The sequence below is a fragment of the Equus asinus genome, chromosome X, assembly GCF_041296235.1.
Source record: "Equus asinus isolate D_3611 breed Donkey chromosome X, EquAss-T2T_v2, whole genome shotgun sequence".
NCBI lineage: Eukaryota > Metazoa > Chordata > Mammalia > Perissodactyla > Equidae > Equus > Equus asinus.
In genome coordinates, this window is record NC_091820.1 from 61,544,094 (window position 1) to 61,560,163 (window position 16,070).

The 16,070-nt window shown below is 38.1% G+C and overlaps 1 protein-coding gene across 1 annotated transcript in view; it reads right to left on the reverse strand.

Moving 5' to 3' along the window:
• The window catches only part of MAGT1 (magnesium transporter 1), a 44,378-nt gene extending 32,796 nt beyond the window's left edge, over positions 1–11,582 (reverse strand). The window contains exons 1-2 of the mRNA XM_044763606.2: positions 11,280–11,582; positions 394–563 (exon numbers count right to left, since the gene is read on the reverse strand). Coding sequence (XP_044619541.1) covers positions 394–563; positions 11,280–11,474 — 365 coding nt within the window. The 5' untranslated portion in view covers positions 11,475–11,582. The remainder of the gene's footprint in view (positions 1–393; positions 564–11,279) is intronic.
• Between the last annotated feature and the right edge of the window lie 4,488 nt (positions 11,583–16,070).

Below are 16,070 nucleotides of genomic sequence, written 5' to 3' on the forward strand. Positions count from 1 at the left end.
ATGAAAGAATATTTGCTTTACCTGCCTTCTGGGGTTGTGATAAAACAAGAGTATGAAGTTGAAAGCACTTAGAAATAATAAAACACTACATCAATGCTATTGGTATACATTTATATAAGTTGATACCAATTTATAAGATGATTGTCAGATTTTTAAATTATTCCTATGATGGCTACCACACTACTTTATCCCTGCTTTTTGCTCCCCCCACTAAGATGGACAACCAAGAAATGACTATAAAAGAGCAGCAGTAATATGTGTTACTACAGACATCCTAACCATGGTATACGTATTGTGTATGTAACCACTGAACTAATTTGGTTCTTCTGAGATCGAGAAATGCTTAAAATCTTATGAGTTATTTAATTTTAAAGTGTAGTTGAAAGTTCATACTTGCACACGACACATTGTCTATGAAGCTGGAGAGCAGTGAACATGACAATAACGGAGTAGTTTCTTGGTGGGGCTTTAACAAGGCGGCGAAACTTGTCTCCATTCATCCTTATTACAGGTCTTTTATTGGTCCATTCCATCAGTTGACTAACCTTTTCTGATAACACCATCTAAAGAAAACAAAGGGGTCATGCTGTTAATACTCTCAATTTGGCATTTAGAGGTCTTTTTAACTAGGGAACTTACTTAAAAACGAAGACTAACAAGGAAAGGTACATAGAAAATGTGAGAGACCTGAAAATAAAATTTTGGTAGTTGGGCCTGATGATGATGATTCCTAAAATTATATTATTTCCGGGCCGGCCCAGTGGCGCAGCACTTAAGTGCACACATTCCGCTTCTCAGCAGCCCGGGGTTCGCCGCTTCGGATCCCGGGTGCAGACGTGGCACCGCTTGGCAAAAGCCACGCTGTGATAGGCATCCCACATATAAAGCAGAGGAAGATGGGCACGGATGTTAGCTCAGGGCCTTCCTCAGCAAAAACAGGAGGACTGACAGTAGTTAGCTCAGAGCGAATCTTCCTCAAAAAAAAATATTTCATGATGAGATTTAGTCAGACACTACATGTTTGATGTGACTTGTTTATTATTTACTAATAGACAAAATAATATAAAATCATAAAACCGTTCATTTGTCAAAGATTCCAAAGAACATTGAGTTAAACCAACCAGCCAGTTTTAGAAAGATTTTGCTTCTCAAAAAGAAAAAAAACACCTACAAAGGAACTAGAATAGTTAAAACAATCTTTAAAACAAAGAATAAACTGTGAGCAATCACTCTACCTGATTATAAAATTTACTATATAGCTATAATAAGCAAGGCAGGGTGGTACTCATAAAGAGATAGACACATATATCAAGGGAACAGAAACAAAAACTCAGAAATAGACCTACACAAGTATAGCCAACTGATTTTTCACAAAAGGAACTCTCTAAGAAAGATAGCCTTTTCAACAAACAGTGCTGGAGCAAGTGGACATCCATAGCCAAAACCATGAACCTGGAACTTACCTTCACACCTCATATAAAAATTAACTCAAGATGGATCGCATACTTAAATGTAAAAATGAAAACTACAAAAATTTTAGGAAAAAATATAGGAGAAGATGTTCAGGATCAAGGGTTAGGCAAAGAGTTATTAGACCTGACACCAAAAGCATGATTCATAAAAAGAAAAAAAATGGATAAACTGGACCTCATCAAATTAAAATTTTTCTCTGCGAAAGATGCTGTTAAAGAGGATGAAAAAACATGCTACAGAGAGAAAATATTTTCAAACCACATATCTGAGAAAGGATTAGCAGCTAGAATATATTTTAAAAAACTATCAGAAAAAGGGTTAATCTCCATAATATACAAAGAACTCACACAGCTTAACAACAAAAAAACAAACAACCCGATCAAAAAATGGGCAGAGGACATGAACAGAGATTTCTCAAAAGAAGATATAAATATGGCCAACAGACACATGAAAAGATGTTCATCATCGCTAATCATCAGGGAAATGCAAATCAAAACTACACTAAGATATCACCTTACACCAGTTAGATTGGCAAAAACATCCAAAACCAAGAGCGACAAATGTTGGAGAGGTTGTGGAGAAAAAGGAACCCTCATACACTGTTGGTGGGAATGCAAACTGGTACAGCCACTATGGAAAACAGTATGGAGATTTCTCAAAAAGTTAAAAATAGAAATACCCTATGACCCAGCCATCCCATTACTGGGTATCTATCCTAAGAACCTGAAATCAGAAATCCCAAGAGTCCCTTGCACCCCTATGTTCATCGCAGCATTATTTACAATAGCCAAGACGTGGAACCAACCTACATGCCCAGAAACTGATGCTTGGATAAAGAAGATATAGCATATATACACAATGGAATACTACTCAGCCATAAAAAAAGACAAAATTGGCCCATTCGCAGCAACGTGGATGGACCTCGAGGGTATTATGTTAAGCGAAATAAGCCAGTCAGAGAAAGACGAACTCTATATGACTCCACTCATAGGTGGAAGTTAATATATTGACAAGGAGATCTGATCGGTGGTTACCAGGGAAAAGGGGGGGTGGGGGGAGGGCACAAAGGGGGAAGAGGTGTACCCACAACATGACTAACAATAATGTACAACTGAAATCTCACAAGGTTGTAATCTATCATAACATTAATAAAAAAAAAAACTATCAGAACTAAACAGTGAAAAAACCACGATTCAATTAGAAAATGGGCAAAAGATATGAAAAGACATCTCATCAAAGATGATCTACAGATGGCAAATAAACACATGAAAAGATGTTTAACATCATTAGCCATTATATAAATGCAAATTAAGAGCACAGTGAGATATCACTCCACACCTCTTACTAAAACAAAATATAGTGACAATACCAAATGCTGGTGAGGAGGTAGAGAAACTGGATCTCTCATACATTGCTGGTGGGAATGCACTACGGTACAGGCACTCTGGAAAACAGTTTGGCAGTTTCTTAAATAATTAAGCAACTAACCATATAATAACCATACAATCCAGCAATTGCATTCCCATATACCCCAGAGAAATGAAAAATTTACATCTACACAAAGAAAGAGCTACATTTGCTTCTTTTTAATAGCCAGTCATGATGAGGCAATGGAAGAGAAGCATGGTTAGTCACTGAGAATTTCAGTTTGAAATTAAGTGCAATCATATTTATCCTTCCCTTCATCTCCACCCTCATATTCACACTTTGCAAGAGTAGTAGGAAGACAGGAAAGGATAAAAAAGAAGTGCGGAAGACAAGAATCTCAACGCAGAGTTAAGGCTAATCTATGGCTTTGTTCTTTACAGGGATATGTTTATAAAGAGCTGGGAAGGGGCCAGCCCGGTGGCGCAGCGGTTAAGTGTGCACATTCCGCTTCTTGGTGGCCCGGGGTTTGCCGGTTCGGATCCCGGGTGCGGACATGGCACCGCTTGGCAAGCCATGCTGTGGTAGGCGTCCCATGTATAAAGCAGAGGAAGATGGGCACAGATGTTAGCTCAGGGCCAGTCTTCCTCAGCAAAAAGAGGATTGGCAGATGTTAGCTCAGAGCTGATCTTCCTCAATAAATAAATAAATAAATAAATAAAATATAAAGAGCTGGGAAATCATGCAGTGGTTTATTATTCAGAAGCATTTGACCAGTATGTTTCCCATTACTTACACTGAAATTTGGCCAGGGCACTGGTGTTCAAACTTTAAAAATAGTTCCCTCTCCTTAAACTCAATCATCAGAGAACAGATGGTAGGATGTGCCTTTTCAACATGGAAGTGGATCATGAACCTACTACAAAGATAGCACTCTTTAAAAGACAGGTGTCAGTAATGCAAATAAGTTGCCTCAGACTTAGGCTAAGAAAAACAATCCCTAGAACCATTAATAGCTTCTGTGGCTTCAGTAACCTCAACAAAATTCTCAAAGAATGCATGTCTAGTGGGTTGTAACTGAGTGACCCTAAATGGTTTTCCTAAGCAGCCAAGGACCAAGGACACAAGCATATTAATTCTCCCCTGCAGATGTTTCACAACACTTTTTACCTGTATTCCAGCATTTATCATTCTAAGATACTTCGACATCTGTTTCCTTCTCTAAACAGCTACTGGAGAGCAGACACACACAGACCTTTACCATATAGCAGGCACTCAGTTGTGTGTACTGAATTTCTATTTAACAGAATTCAGCTAGGAATAAACTCACTTGTATGCATTAACACATAAGAAAGAAAAGATGATTGCATACACAAACACTTACACAGAAATGGAAGGGTCTTTTTTTTAATTTCAGGAAGGGAATAGTAACATGAATTCTGAAAATGCATGATTTACCTCTAAAGCATGCCTGAGTTCAGCCAACACAGAAAAAAAATATTTCCTGAGTATACTTCTATGAACAATAGAGAAAGATGGCATAAAAATTAGTTTTGTATCAGATACAAAATAATTCCAGTAAAAGCCACAAAATGAATATGCCACACAAGGAAAATTGAATAAAGACTCTAAGCCCATAGAGAAATACAGACACTCTACACGCACTCGTAAAACACTGGTATAACAAATAGTTAACAAGACTTGTGGAACAATGAATGACACTAAGGAAACAGGTCTTTGGTAAAGGCAGTGGAAGAGAGTGAACTAGAAAGTAGACAGGATAAGGGGCAAGTGATGGAGGCTAGTTCACCTTTAACAAGAGAATTAGTTATCAACAATTGTCAAGAACAGCGAATATTTGATTTAAATTAAGGCTGCATAGATTAAATTTATTCAGTTTTTCCAACAAAATGAATTATTATTTGATACAGCCTGAATGATCCTCACAGTTGAGAGAACGATATTAGTTCACAGTTTAAAAATATGCACAATTTTAAAGCAGTTATTAATTTTGTTACATTTTCAAATTAAATTTGACAGTTATCAGCAAATTAAAACATGATTTCGCTATTTTATTCACTGTGGCTACAGATTCTAATTGCGGCTTTTTCAGAAAAAAAGTGTAAAGCAGTAACAGTTACTGAAATAGTTTTACCTGGTCTAACTCTAGGCAATCACATAGATATATGATCGTTCCGACAAAACAAATACATATGCTTTCAATTAACTATAAATATGTTGAGTCTTCTAAACGAAAATCTTGAACAGACTTTTTCAACCAGGTCTATGTAAAAAATTTACAATATTCCTCTTCCTGTTTACTAACAGACTGGAAAGACCACATTTCTGGCTATTCAATCCCCAAATAATTTACCAAGTAGAAGAGATTACTTCAAAGGAACTAAAAATTCTCTTTAAAGCTCTTATAAAATAGGATTATCACCTCAAAAGACTGCTTAGGGGCTGGCCCCGTGGCTGAGTGGTTAAGTTCGTTCAGCAGCCCAGGGTTTCACCAGTTCAGATCCTGGGCACGGACATGGCACCGCTCATCAGGCCATGCTGAGGTGGCATCCCACATGCCACAACTAGAAGGACCCACAACTAAAAATATGCAACTATGTAACAGGGGGCTTTGGGGAGAAAAAGGAAAAACAAAATCTTTTAAAAAAAAAGAAAAAAGACTGCTTAATACAGAGGCAATTAGTTTACTGAGTTCATTTTCTTTAAAATGAACTCAGGACTGACCACAACAAAAGATGAACTAGTTTTAAACTCTTACAATAAAATTGCATGAACATAGCCTGGAATGTGATAATTAGAAGTTATAATCCTTATTTACAAGGATCTAACCTTTTAATCTTTTAATATATCTTATAGTAAGCCTATCTTGAATTGATTTTATGGAGAAAACACCAGCTACTATTTGGAATGCCTAGTGTGTATGTGTCAGACGTCAACTTCTCTCCTTATAAAGTAATTCAATCTTCAAAACAACACTATGAGGTTAATACTCTATTTTTATGCTCATTTAACTGTTGAGTCAACAGGATCAGAGAGGTTAAGAAAGACACAGAATAGGGATTCCAACAGTCCATGATCATTCTAACCCAGAATTTCTCAACAGTGGCATTACTGACATCTTGGGCCACATAATTTTTGTTGTGGGGAGCAGTCCTGCACACTGCAGGATGTTGAGCAGCATCCCTGACCTCTCCCCACCAGATGCCAGCAGCACTCCTATCCGCAGCTGCAACAACCAAAAATGTCTCTCGACATTGCCAGATAACCCTTGGAAGCAAAATACCCCCTCCCTCATTGAGAACAACTGCTCTAAACTGAAAAGAATTTTCATAGCATAATTTAAGTCTTTATAATCTTATGTATTTGAAAAAATTTTTTATTCATTATCGATCAAAACACAATATAAAAGACAGACTTGGTGATAAAGTAAACCAAAACGTCTCAGAGCAAGCCCTTAGTGTAATGGAAAATCAACTTTCTAGACCTGTTTCTCAAAGTGTGGTTGTTATAAAGGACCCTGTTAAAAGTGCAGACGTCTAGGTTTCATCCTTCAATAAATTTGATTCAGTAGGTCTAGGGTAGGTTCCAAGATTATGAAATTTTTTTTTTTAAAGATTTTATTTTTCCTTCTTCTCCTCAAAGCCCCCGGTACATAGTTGTATATTTTCAGTTGTGGGTCCTTCTAGTTGTGGCATGTGTGACACCGCCTCAACATGGCCTGATGAGCGGTGCCATGTCTGCACCCAGGACCCCAACCAGTGACACCCTGGGCCGACGAAGCAGACCACACGAACTTAACCACTCGGCCACGGGGCCAGCCACCAAGATTATGAAATTTTAACATGTAGCCCAGGTGATTATTTACACTGAAGTTTAAGAACTACTGCTCTACATAATTCTTATGGACAGGGACCACATCACATAAATTTCTATGCATAACACAGGGAAATTAAATAAACATTAAGTGATTCAAATGATGAACAACGGGGGGGGGGGGCCCGGTGGCACAGTGGTTAGGTGTGCATGTTCTGCTTTTGGGGCCCAGGGTTTGCCGGTTCGGATCCCGGGTATAGACGTGGCACCGCTTGACAAGCCATGCCATGGCAGGCGTCCCACATAGAAAGTAGAGGAAGATGGGCATGGATGTTAGCTCAGGGCCAGTCTTCCTCAGCAAAAAAGAGAAGGACTGGCGGCAGATATTAGCTCAGGGCTAATCTTCCTCAAAAAGAAAAAGAAAAAATGATGAACAATGGGAAAAAATACACCATTTCTAATAATAAACCACCACCTGATCTTCCTGGAAGAATGGGATATATTCTAGACAACTCAAATATAACACCTCAATAATTCCTAGACACTTCTTTCACTAGTCTTTCGTCTTCTCTGGTAGATGGTTTTATAAAGGAATCTCTCTTTTCTTCACATTTGAGTTGAAAGATGTCTTGATTGCAGTAAATCTCTAGTACTGAAGAACTTCTTCCTTTGGGTGCTTCTCATCTGTTGTCAAGAGCCCATTGTGTGGGTACTGAAAGCTATGGCTCAGAAAGAAAAATTTTGTTTTTCTATAGCCTCTCCACTAAGTCCCACTATTCACTCTCCAGATATTTCTTTATCTTCCAAAGTCACAACCTTCAAAATAAAAGATTAAAATGTTACCTGTGCCCTTCAGGTCCTTCTATTTACTGTTTAATACTTTAAAGTTATTAGTCAGAAACACATCTTCCAAGGACTATGGTACACAAAGGTAAGACGTTTATCAAGTGAAGCACTCAGTAGCTCAAGAAATTGATTCGGAAACAACTCACACTGGAAATATTTTTTCCACTAACAGGTTTTTGTTGTTGTTTTTGTTTTGGTGAGGAAGATCAACCCTGAGCTAACATCTGTTGCCAATCTTCCTCTATTTTCTGTATGTGGGACACCACCAGAGCATAGCTTGATAAGCAGTGTGTAGGTCTGAGCCCAGAATCTGAATCCGTGAACTCCAGGCGGCTGAAGCGGAGTATGTGAACTTAACCACTAAGCCACCTGGCCAGCCCCTTCCACTAACAGTTTTAAAGAACATTTAAGAAAATATATCCATCTGCAGTTTTTAATTTGCTTTGGATATATTTATTCAAAACAAAATACAGGGTTACTATGGAAAAACATTAAATTTATAAGCAAAGACTTCCACAATCAATTGATTTCTCCCCTTCTTGGAGTACATTACTCTATTTCCAACTTTTCAAATACAATAACTTTTCAAATAAAATAAACAGAAGAGCAAAGATATTCACAAGGAAAATATAATACCAACAAAGTTAAGTAAACTTAAAGTCTTTCTCTTCTCTTGAAACATTTAAATGAGTATGGCCACAAAATAATCCCACTAACAGGAAGTCAATTCATATCTCTAATCCTGTTAGTAACAATCAAGTATAATGAAAATTTAGGACTACAGGGATTAAGAGGGCCAAGAAAGGGCAGTGAGACAACAGTTTACTTTCATTCTATCTGCTTGCATAATATCTATCTCAATTAGCTCTAAGTAGATTAAGCCCGTTAACAACTACAAATTCTCCTACTGTCACTGAATATCATTCATCAAAAATAGCATACAGGAGCCGCCAGCCCTGTGGCCTAGTGGTTAAGGTTGGTGCACTCCACTTTGGCAATCCGGATTTGATTCCCTGGCGGAGACCTACACATGTCCACAGCCATGCTGTGGTGGTGATTCACACACAAAACAGAGGGAGATTGGCACAGACGTTAGCTCATCTTCCTTAGGGGGAAAAAATAGCACATAAAAACCCATTATCATTTAAAGCTAAAATTTGATCCTGCCATTAAGATCTCTTTTGAATTTCAGAAGTAATAAAGCTAAGCATCATCAGTCTGAATTCCTCTAAAATGCACCTCCCTTTCCCCTGAAACTTATTTGATTGTATCTGTGTTCTAGATCATGATAGTTTATTCATAAAAATTCTTGATATTTTTAGCTTTCTTAATCATCCACTAGTCTCCAGACGTTAGTAAAATAAAATTCTTGGTTAAGCAATAAATTTCTAACTCCATCCTTAAATTAGGAGTGAGACTGAACAGATCTGGGAACATAATTGGCAGATAATAACTGAAGGAGACAGCGAGCAAAGAAGAGAGCATGTTTAATACTTAAATGCCATCTGCTCCATTCGCAGTTCACCTACTTCCTGGATAGGGCTAAAGTATACCACTGTCCCCTCTCCTTGATGTTTTATTTTTTGGGGGTGTTTCAATTTGTTTTGCAACTGCTACTGAGCCTCTGGTTCTTAGTAATAAGGTATTTTCTAAAGAATTGCAGGAGTTTTGCACACGTGACACTTTCATGTCAGTTCTCAAAGCAATGTCGGAGAATGTAGACATTTTTCCAATAACAGTCTGTCTTGTCAAAATATGCAGGTAATTCTATTTTCTGAATAATTTTCATAAAAACACTACAAAAAGATCAATTGAAAAAACATTTTACTACCATAGAGGAACACAATCTTATTTTATTTTCTAATATTCATCTAACGTGTTCTACACGCCACGTACTGCTTAGGCACTTTACAACCTTCATCTCATTTAATTTTCACAATGTACAAAGTAATAGGCATTTTCCCATTCTACTGATAAGGAAAATGAGACAGAGTAAATTGCTAAAGATCACTTTGGTTGTATTAACATACACACTCTAAAATTTTACAAAATTTTTTGGAAAACTAAGAAAAGCAGGGAAAAGCTATCCACCATCTGAGCGTTATTATGACCATTTTTATTATGCTTCAGTATGCTTTGTGCATTCACTCTTTTCCATATTTCATATTATTTCTCTATTACAGATTCCCAGAAGTAGATCATGACACACGGATAATTTTATCAAAGACCATGCTTTTTCATTTTTATGATGCTGCCTCCCTAAAACGACACCAGATGCAAGGAAAAGGAACTTCCCTTCTACCACATGGGGGAAACAATTCACCATAAAAATAAAACAGGGGCTGGCCCAGTGGCCAAGTTCACTTGCTCTGTTTCAGCAGCTGGGGTTCGTTGGTTCAGATCCCAGGCATGGACCTACACACCACTCATCAAGCCAATGCTGTGGCAGTGTCCCACATACAAAATAGAAGGAGACTGGCACAGACGTTAGCTTAGGGCCACTCTTCCTCAAGCAAAAAGAGGAAGATCAGCTACAGATGTTAGCTCAGGGTCAATCTTCCTCACTAATAAATAAATAAATAAATAAATAAAACAAGTCACTGAAAAACAAGTCTTTGTAACCTGGCAGAGAGCACAGGCTCTGGAGTTCAGACCAGGGGTGGAATCCCAGCTCAGCCTCTAGACCTGCACTTCTCTGGGCAAGCCCCCAACCCCTCTTTTGCTCAGTGTCAGTTCCTTCATCTCTCAAAAGGGGTTAATACTTAAAATTAGAGAGCATAAATCATTGCTAGTAATCTTTAAAGCTCTAAGAGCATATGGCTGTAAGCCACAAATGTTTCAAAATACAATGTTAAAATTCCTCTGCTTGGGAGATTAGATTGTCGGTTACCAGAGGGGAAGGGGGGAGTGAGGAAGACAAAGGGGTAATAGGACACGTGTGGTGATGGATGGTAATTAGTCTTTGGGCGGTGAACATGACATAGTCTACACAGAAATCGAAATACATAACGATGTACACCTGGAATTTATATAATGTTATAAACCAATGTTATCTCAATAAAAAAAATTTTCTGTGCGTGGGTTGCTTAATGGTGAGTAAAGAATGTTGTACCTCCTCCACCTGCCAAAGCCAGTAAATTCCACAAGGAGGGATATTAGTTTTGTTCACTCACGTATACCAAGCTCCGAGAACAGCGCCTGGCACGCTTGACATTTGGTAAATGGTTGCAAATGGTTTAAGAGCTTCCACTCCTGTGAATTGCTTTGAATCAATTATTTGGATAATGTAATAAATCTGGCATGGTTTCACTCTTCAGTTTAGTTCTCGCATTCCTGAAGTGAAAATGTTACAAAATACATAGCTCTCAATTATATAAATGAGTGGATTGTTATATATCATTCTATAAGTGAGTTACATCTACTGACAGCAGAAAGACTCAGATATTCTACTCCCTAGACCTAAAGTCGAACTCTCCCCACCCAGCTACCTGATGGGGCCCAGACTCCAGAAGTGTCAAAACTCACGGCTATGCACATGCACAGGCCTGTAGGAGCCAAGTTATCACCAAGCCCACCTCACTCTCAGACTCTACATCCCCAGGAGACAAGGAGTTACAGTTTCTTCTCTAGTGAACCCCACAAGCCTGGAATCGGAGCCGCCGAAGACAGAGCGGGCGGGGAAAGGGGGTCGGGAAGAGAGCAGACCCTCTCAAGCCTCACTCATTGGAAAGAGCCCGTGTTGCCGGAAACAGCGTCCTCACCTCCTTCTTTCTTTGGGCAGAGGCTGAGGGAACCCCGCACACGAGCAGCGCCACCGCCACGGTCGCAGAAACACACCAAAGACACCAACGCGCTGCCATGTTCGCTCCTCTCCCTCCCAGAAGAGAAACTTTCCCCGGGCTGGGGCTCAGGGTTGGGCGTGAGAACAGGCAAACCAGCCCCTGACCCCTCCTCATTGGTCCTGCTCAGCCCTGCCGGGCGACCCCTCACATTACGTCACGGCGCTCTACTGCTAGACGCCCGCTAAAAGACGGTTCACTTCTAATTGGTCTCCGCTAGCCAATAGCAAAAGGATAATCTGGATCTTTTTCATTGGTCCGCTAAGGATGATGGGCCGCCCCTTTCATTAGACGTAAAGTCGCGCTCAGCGGCTCTTCAAATGCGCGTGCGCAGTTGTGAAGTGTTGCGGCTTTTGAGTCCAACATGGCTGAAGATTGCTCAAAGCGGGTGTTCTTAGGCTCATTTAAGAAGTGTTTGAAATCTTCCTCTTTCGTGTAATATTCTCGAAAAATTGGACCTAACTACGTGAGTGATGGAATCTAGCTTAGTCTTTCATTCTGCCTCCAAAGTGTTTCATATGAAAATTTTAAAAAAGTAAAAGCCGAAAGGCAAAAAAATATACTTAATATCACTGAGGGAGATTTTAAAAAGTAAATGATCAAGAGCTTGTTGAATACCTTCTGTCTCAGGAACTATGCTATGTGCACTGAACAAAGCGGACGTCAAAAGTGTTTTTAAGTTTTGTTTATTCGTGACATTTTTAAAGTTAAACCTCTTAATTTATTACTTAAGGCACCAACAAGGACTTAAATTTCGGGTTATAGGCAGTAAATGCCTTCTTTTTTATATGTTATTGTCTAGGAGATGGGTGCAAAACTTAGGTTTTAGGAAAGCACTTCTGTCAAGTTTTTGTCATAGTCAGTTTTCATTAAACATCCAATTCCCCTATGTAAAAAAAAAAAAATCCTATATAGCTGAAGAAGTTTCCATTTATTTGGCTCAGTTCTGTTTATCATAGTAGGTTGTAAAACTGGGATGATTTTACTAAAGAAGAATAATATACTCACGAGGGAAAATACCAACAAAATAAAATCGATTGCCTATAGTTTGGATTTGTTTTACTGAGGTGGAACGTCATGACTACTCTTTTAGGCTCTGCTGGGAAACACACACACAGGGTAAAATAATTTCATTTTGTTACAGAGACAAGGAGATGGCTATGGAAGGGAAAATAGCTGGTTCTGAAGTGAAGAGATGTGATCTAGAGATATGAAAAAAATTAAAAACATTTATAGACGCTCATAATATAAAAGTACACTGAGACGTTCTATATGATTCCATTTATATGACATTCTGGAAAATGCAAACTCAGAGACAGACAACAGATCAGTGGCTATCAGGGGCTGGAGGCAGGGAGAGGGGTAAAAACTACAAAGGAGCCACACAAGGAGATTTTTTGTGGTGATGGAATCGTTCCTTAATTGTTGGGGTGGTTACACACTCTATGCATTTGTCAAAACTCACAGAACTGCACTCCAAAAAGGAGTGAATTTTACTGCATGTAAATTTAACAAATAAAAATTAAGGTAGGGTCCGGCCCTGTGGCTAAGTGGTTAAGTTCGCACACTCCGCTTTGGCGGCTCAGGGTTTCGCCAGTTCGAATCCAGGGCATGGACATGGCACTGCTCATCAAGCCATGCTGAGGTGGCATCCCACAGCTAAAAAGGACCCACAACTAAAAATACACAACTACGTACCAGGGGGCTTTGGGGAGAAAAAGGAAAAATAAAATCTTAGAAAAAAAGAGCATAAAAATTTAAGGTAAAAATTTAAAGTACACCTATCATGTTGGCAACAATTCATTACATGCTATCATCGGTGCTGTGGGGAAACAGGGATCCTCATACAGTGCTGGTGTATACAAAATGGTACAACATCTATGGAGGGTAATTTGACACTACCTAACAAAACCACACGAGCATTTATCCTTTGATCCAGCAATCCCACTAATCCCACTTGTAGGAATCTACTCTAATAATAAGCAAAAACATGTGCACAAAGTTATTCACTTCAGCACTATTTGTAATTGAAATATTCTAAAAACTACCCAAATGTTCAAATATAGGAGACTGATTGAATGTACTATGGTACATAAACACCATGGAGTATTTCACAGCTGTAAAAAAAGGAATGAAGAAGAGTTGTGTAAACGATGTGAATTTTCAAGGTCTATTGTTAAGTGAAAAAGAACAAAGTGCAAAAGAATATGCATATCATGCTGTATTTGTGTAGAATAAAAGAGGAAATAAGAAAATATATACATATTTGCCCATTTTTGCAAAAGGAAACCTAGAAAGTTTAAACCAGAAACTAATGAAATTGGTTTCCTACAGGAGGTTGAGGAAATGTAGTGGAACAATTATGGGAGGGAAGGACACTTCTCTAAGCACACCAGTTTTATAGTTTCGACTTTTGGAGTAATGTTAATAGTTTTTAAGTAATCAAAATATAAAACCAAATTATTTGGTTTTTGCAAGATGAAAAAAGTTCTGGAGACAGATGGGGATGATGGTTGCACAACAATGTGAATGTAGTTAATGCCACTGAACTGTACGCTTAAAAATGGTTAAATGGTAAATTTTATGTTATGTATATTTTGCCACTATTTAAAAAATAAAATAGGGGCTGGCCCCGTGGCTGAGTGGTTAAGTTCGCTCTCTCCGCTGCAGGCGGCCCAGTGTTTCGTTGGTTTGAATCTGGGCGCGGACATGGCACTGCTCATCAAACCACGCTGAGGCATCGTCCCACATGCCACAACTGGAAGAACCCACAACAAAGAATATACAACTATGTACCAGGGGGCTTTGGGGAGAAAAAGGAAAAAAATAAAATCTTTAAAAAATAAAATAAAGTTTTTAAAAGTCAAATCAATAAGAATGGAGAAAAAACTTAAATCGAATACAAACAGAAAAAAGGGAACCCAACTCTATTTCAAATGAAAACTATACTAAAGAATAAAAGAACTGATCTGAATAACTTATAAACACACTACTTTGATTATATACCATTAGTCTAAAGAAAAAAATAACTACAAGCAAATCTCAAACTCTACTAAGTAGGTTTGTTTTTCATAGTGATATAAATATAGCAATTCTGAAAATACGTTGGGTGTAATGCACTATGTAAAAACATTGATGTTATTGAGAGCCAAGAATCTCACTGTTGAAGGAGATACAAATATGAAATGAGAAAAAGTAAAGAAGAACTTTGGGGGTTGGATTGGAATTGGAGGTATTAGTATAAACTTATCATTCATAACATATATTCCTACCTCTATTCACTGAAAGGACTAGAAGCAATGACACTCCACTATCAATGAGCACACCTCATGCCAAATCTAGGTTGCTAAATTATGCCATCCCTAAAAGAAATTAGGGCTCCTGAGAGAGATGGCTGATTCCAATGCTGGGGCAGGGAAAGTACAAGATAAGCCTTGAACATCTTGTGTCAGAAAATAAAGACATGCTCAAAAATATGATGGAGACGTTAAAAAAAGACATATAAGCCAGCTTGAAGGGACTCCTACTCACCACATCTGGAACTATTGATTATTAAAATGAATTGTGATACTAATGTATTATAGCCTATTGAATCCATGTATCCACACTGATAATGAACAAATAAATAGGGGAGAAAGTAAAATTCCTCTTTACAGTAGAATACCCACTATTAAATATAGAAGGAATGAGAGAGGTGGAAAATTACCATTTGGCAACTTTCCTACTAATAATTGATTTAGGCAAAAATCATCAATGGATATAAAAACTAGTGGGTGAAAGTTTGATGAATAATAGGATATTCACATAGTCTCAATGTGTTCGTTATGTTATTTATTAATTGCAAAGGGAAAAACAGTAACTTTATAGTGTAGGAACTTGGAGGCCACTCCTTTGACCAAATGATTAAAGCTGGTGTTACCAATAATGGGATAATCTAATATATGCTTCCTGATAAGATGCCCTAAGAAGACATCTGTTATGTAGTATTCCTGCCAGAAATGCATAAACTGCATCTAATTATGAGGAAACATCAAGCACACATAATCTGAGGGAACTTTTACAAAATAACTGGCCTATACTCTTCAAAAACATTACACAGCACAGACCTGTGGAGTCAGAATGTCCGTTACCAGTTCTGCCTCTTAACAATTGCCTAATCATGATCTTCTACGAGTCATTTAAGGATTCTGCACCTCACTTCCATCATCTGTTAAATTGAGAAAATAAAGCTTACCTGTAGTGAGAAAAAAATTAATGCCACGAAAGGCAAACAAAGGCTGAGGAACTATTCCATTTTAACGGAGACTAAAGAGACCTGACAATTAAATTCAACACGGGGACCTAGATTGAATTCTGAACAGAGACACTGGAACAACTGGTGAAATCGGTCTGTGAGGTGTAGTGTATCGATATTAAAATTTCTGAATTTGTTATCTGTACTGTCGTTATGTAAGAGAATATCTTACTCTCAGGAAATGAACCCTGAAGTATTGATAGGTAAAAGCACATCATGTACGCAAGCTATTTTCAAATGGTTCAGCAAAAAAAAACCCCTATATATATGTATAACAGAGAGAGAACACGTGGCAAAATATTACCAACTGGTGTACCTTGGTAATGGGTATACAGTTCTTCCTTCCCGCTAATATTTTATTATGAAAATATCCAAACATATAGAAAAAGTGAAAGAATTATACTCTGAACACCCAACAT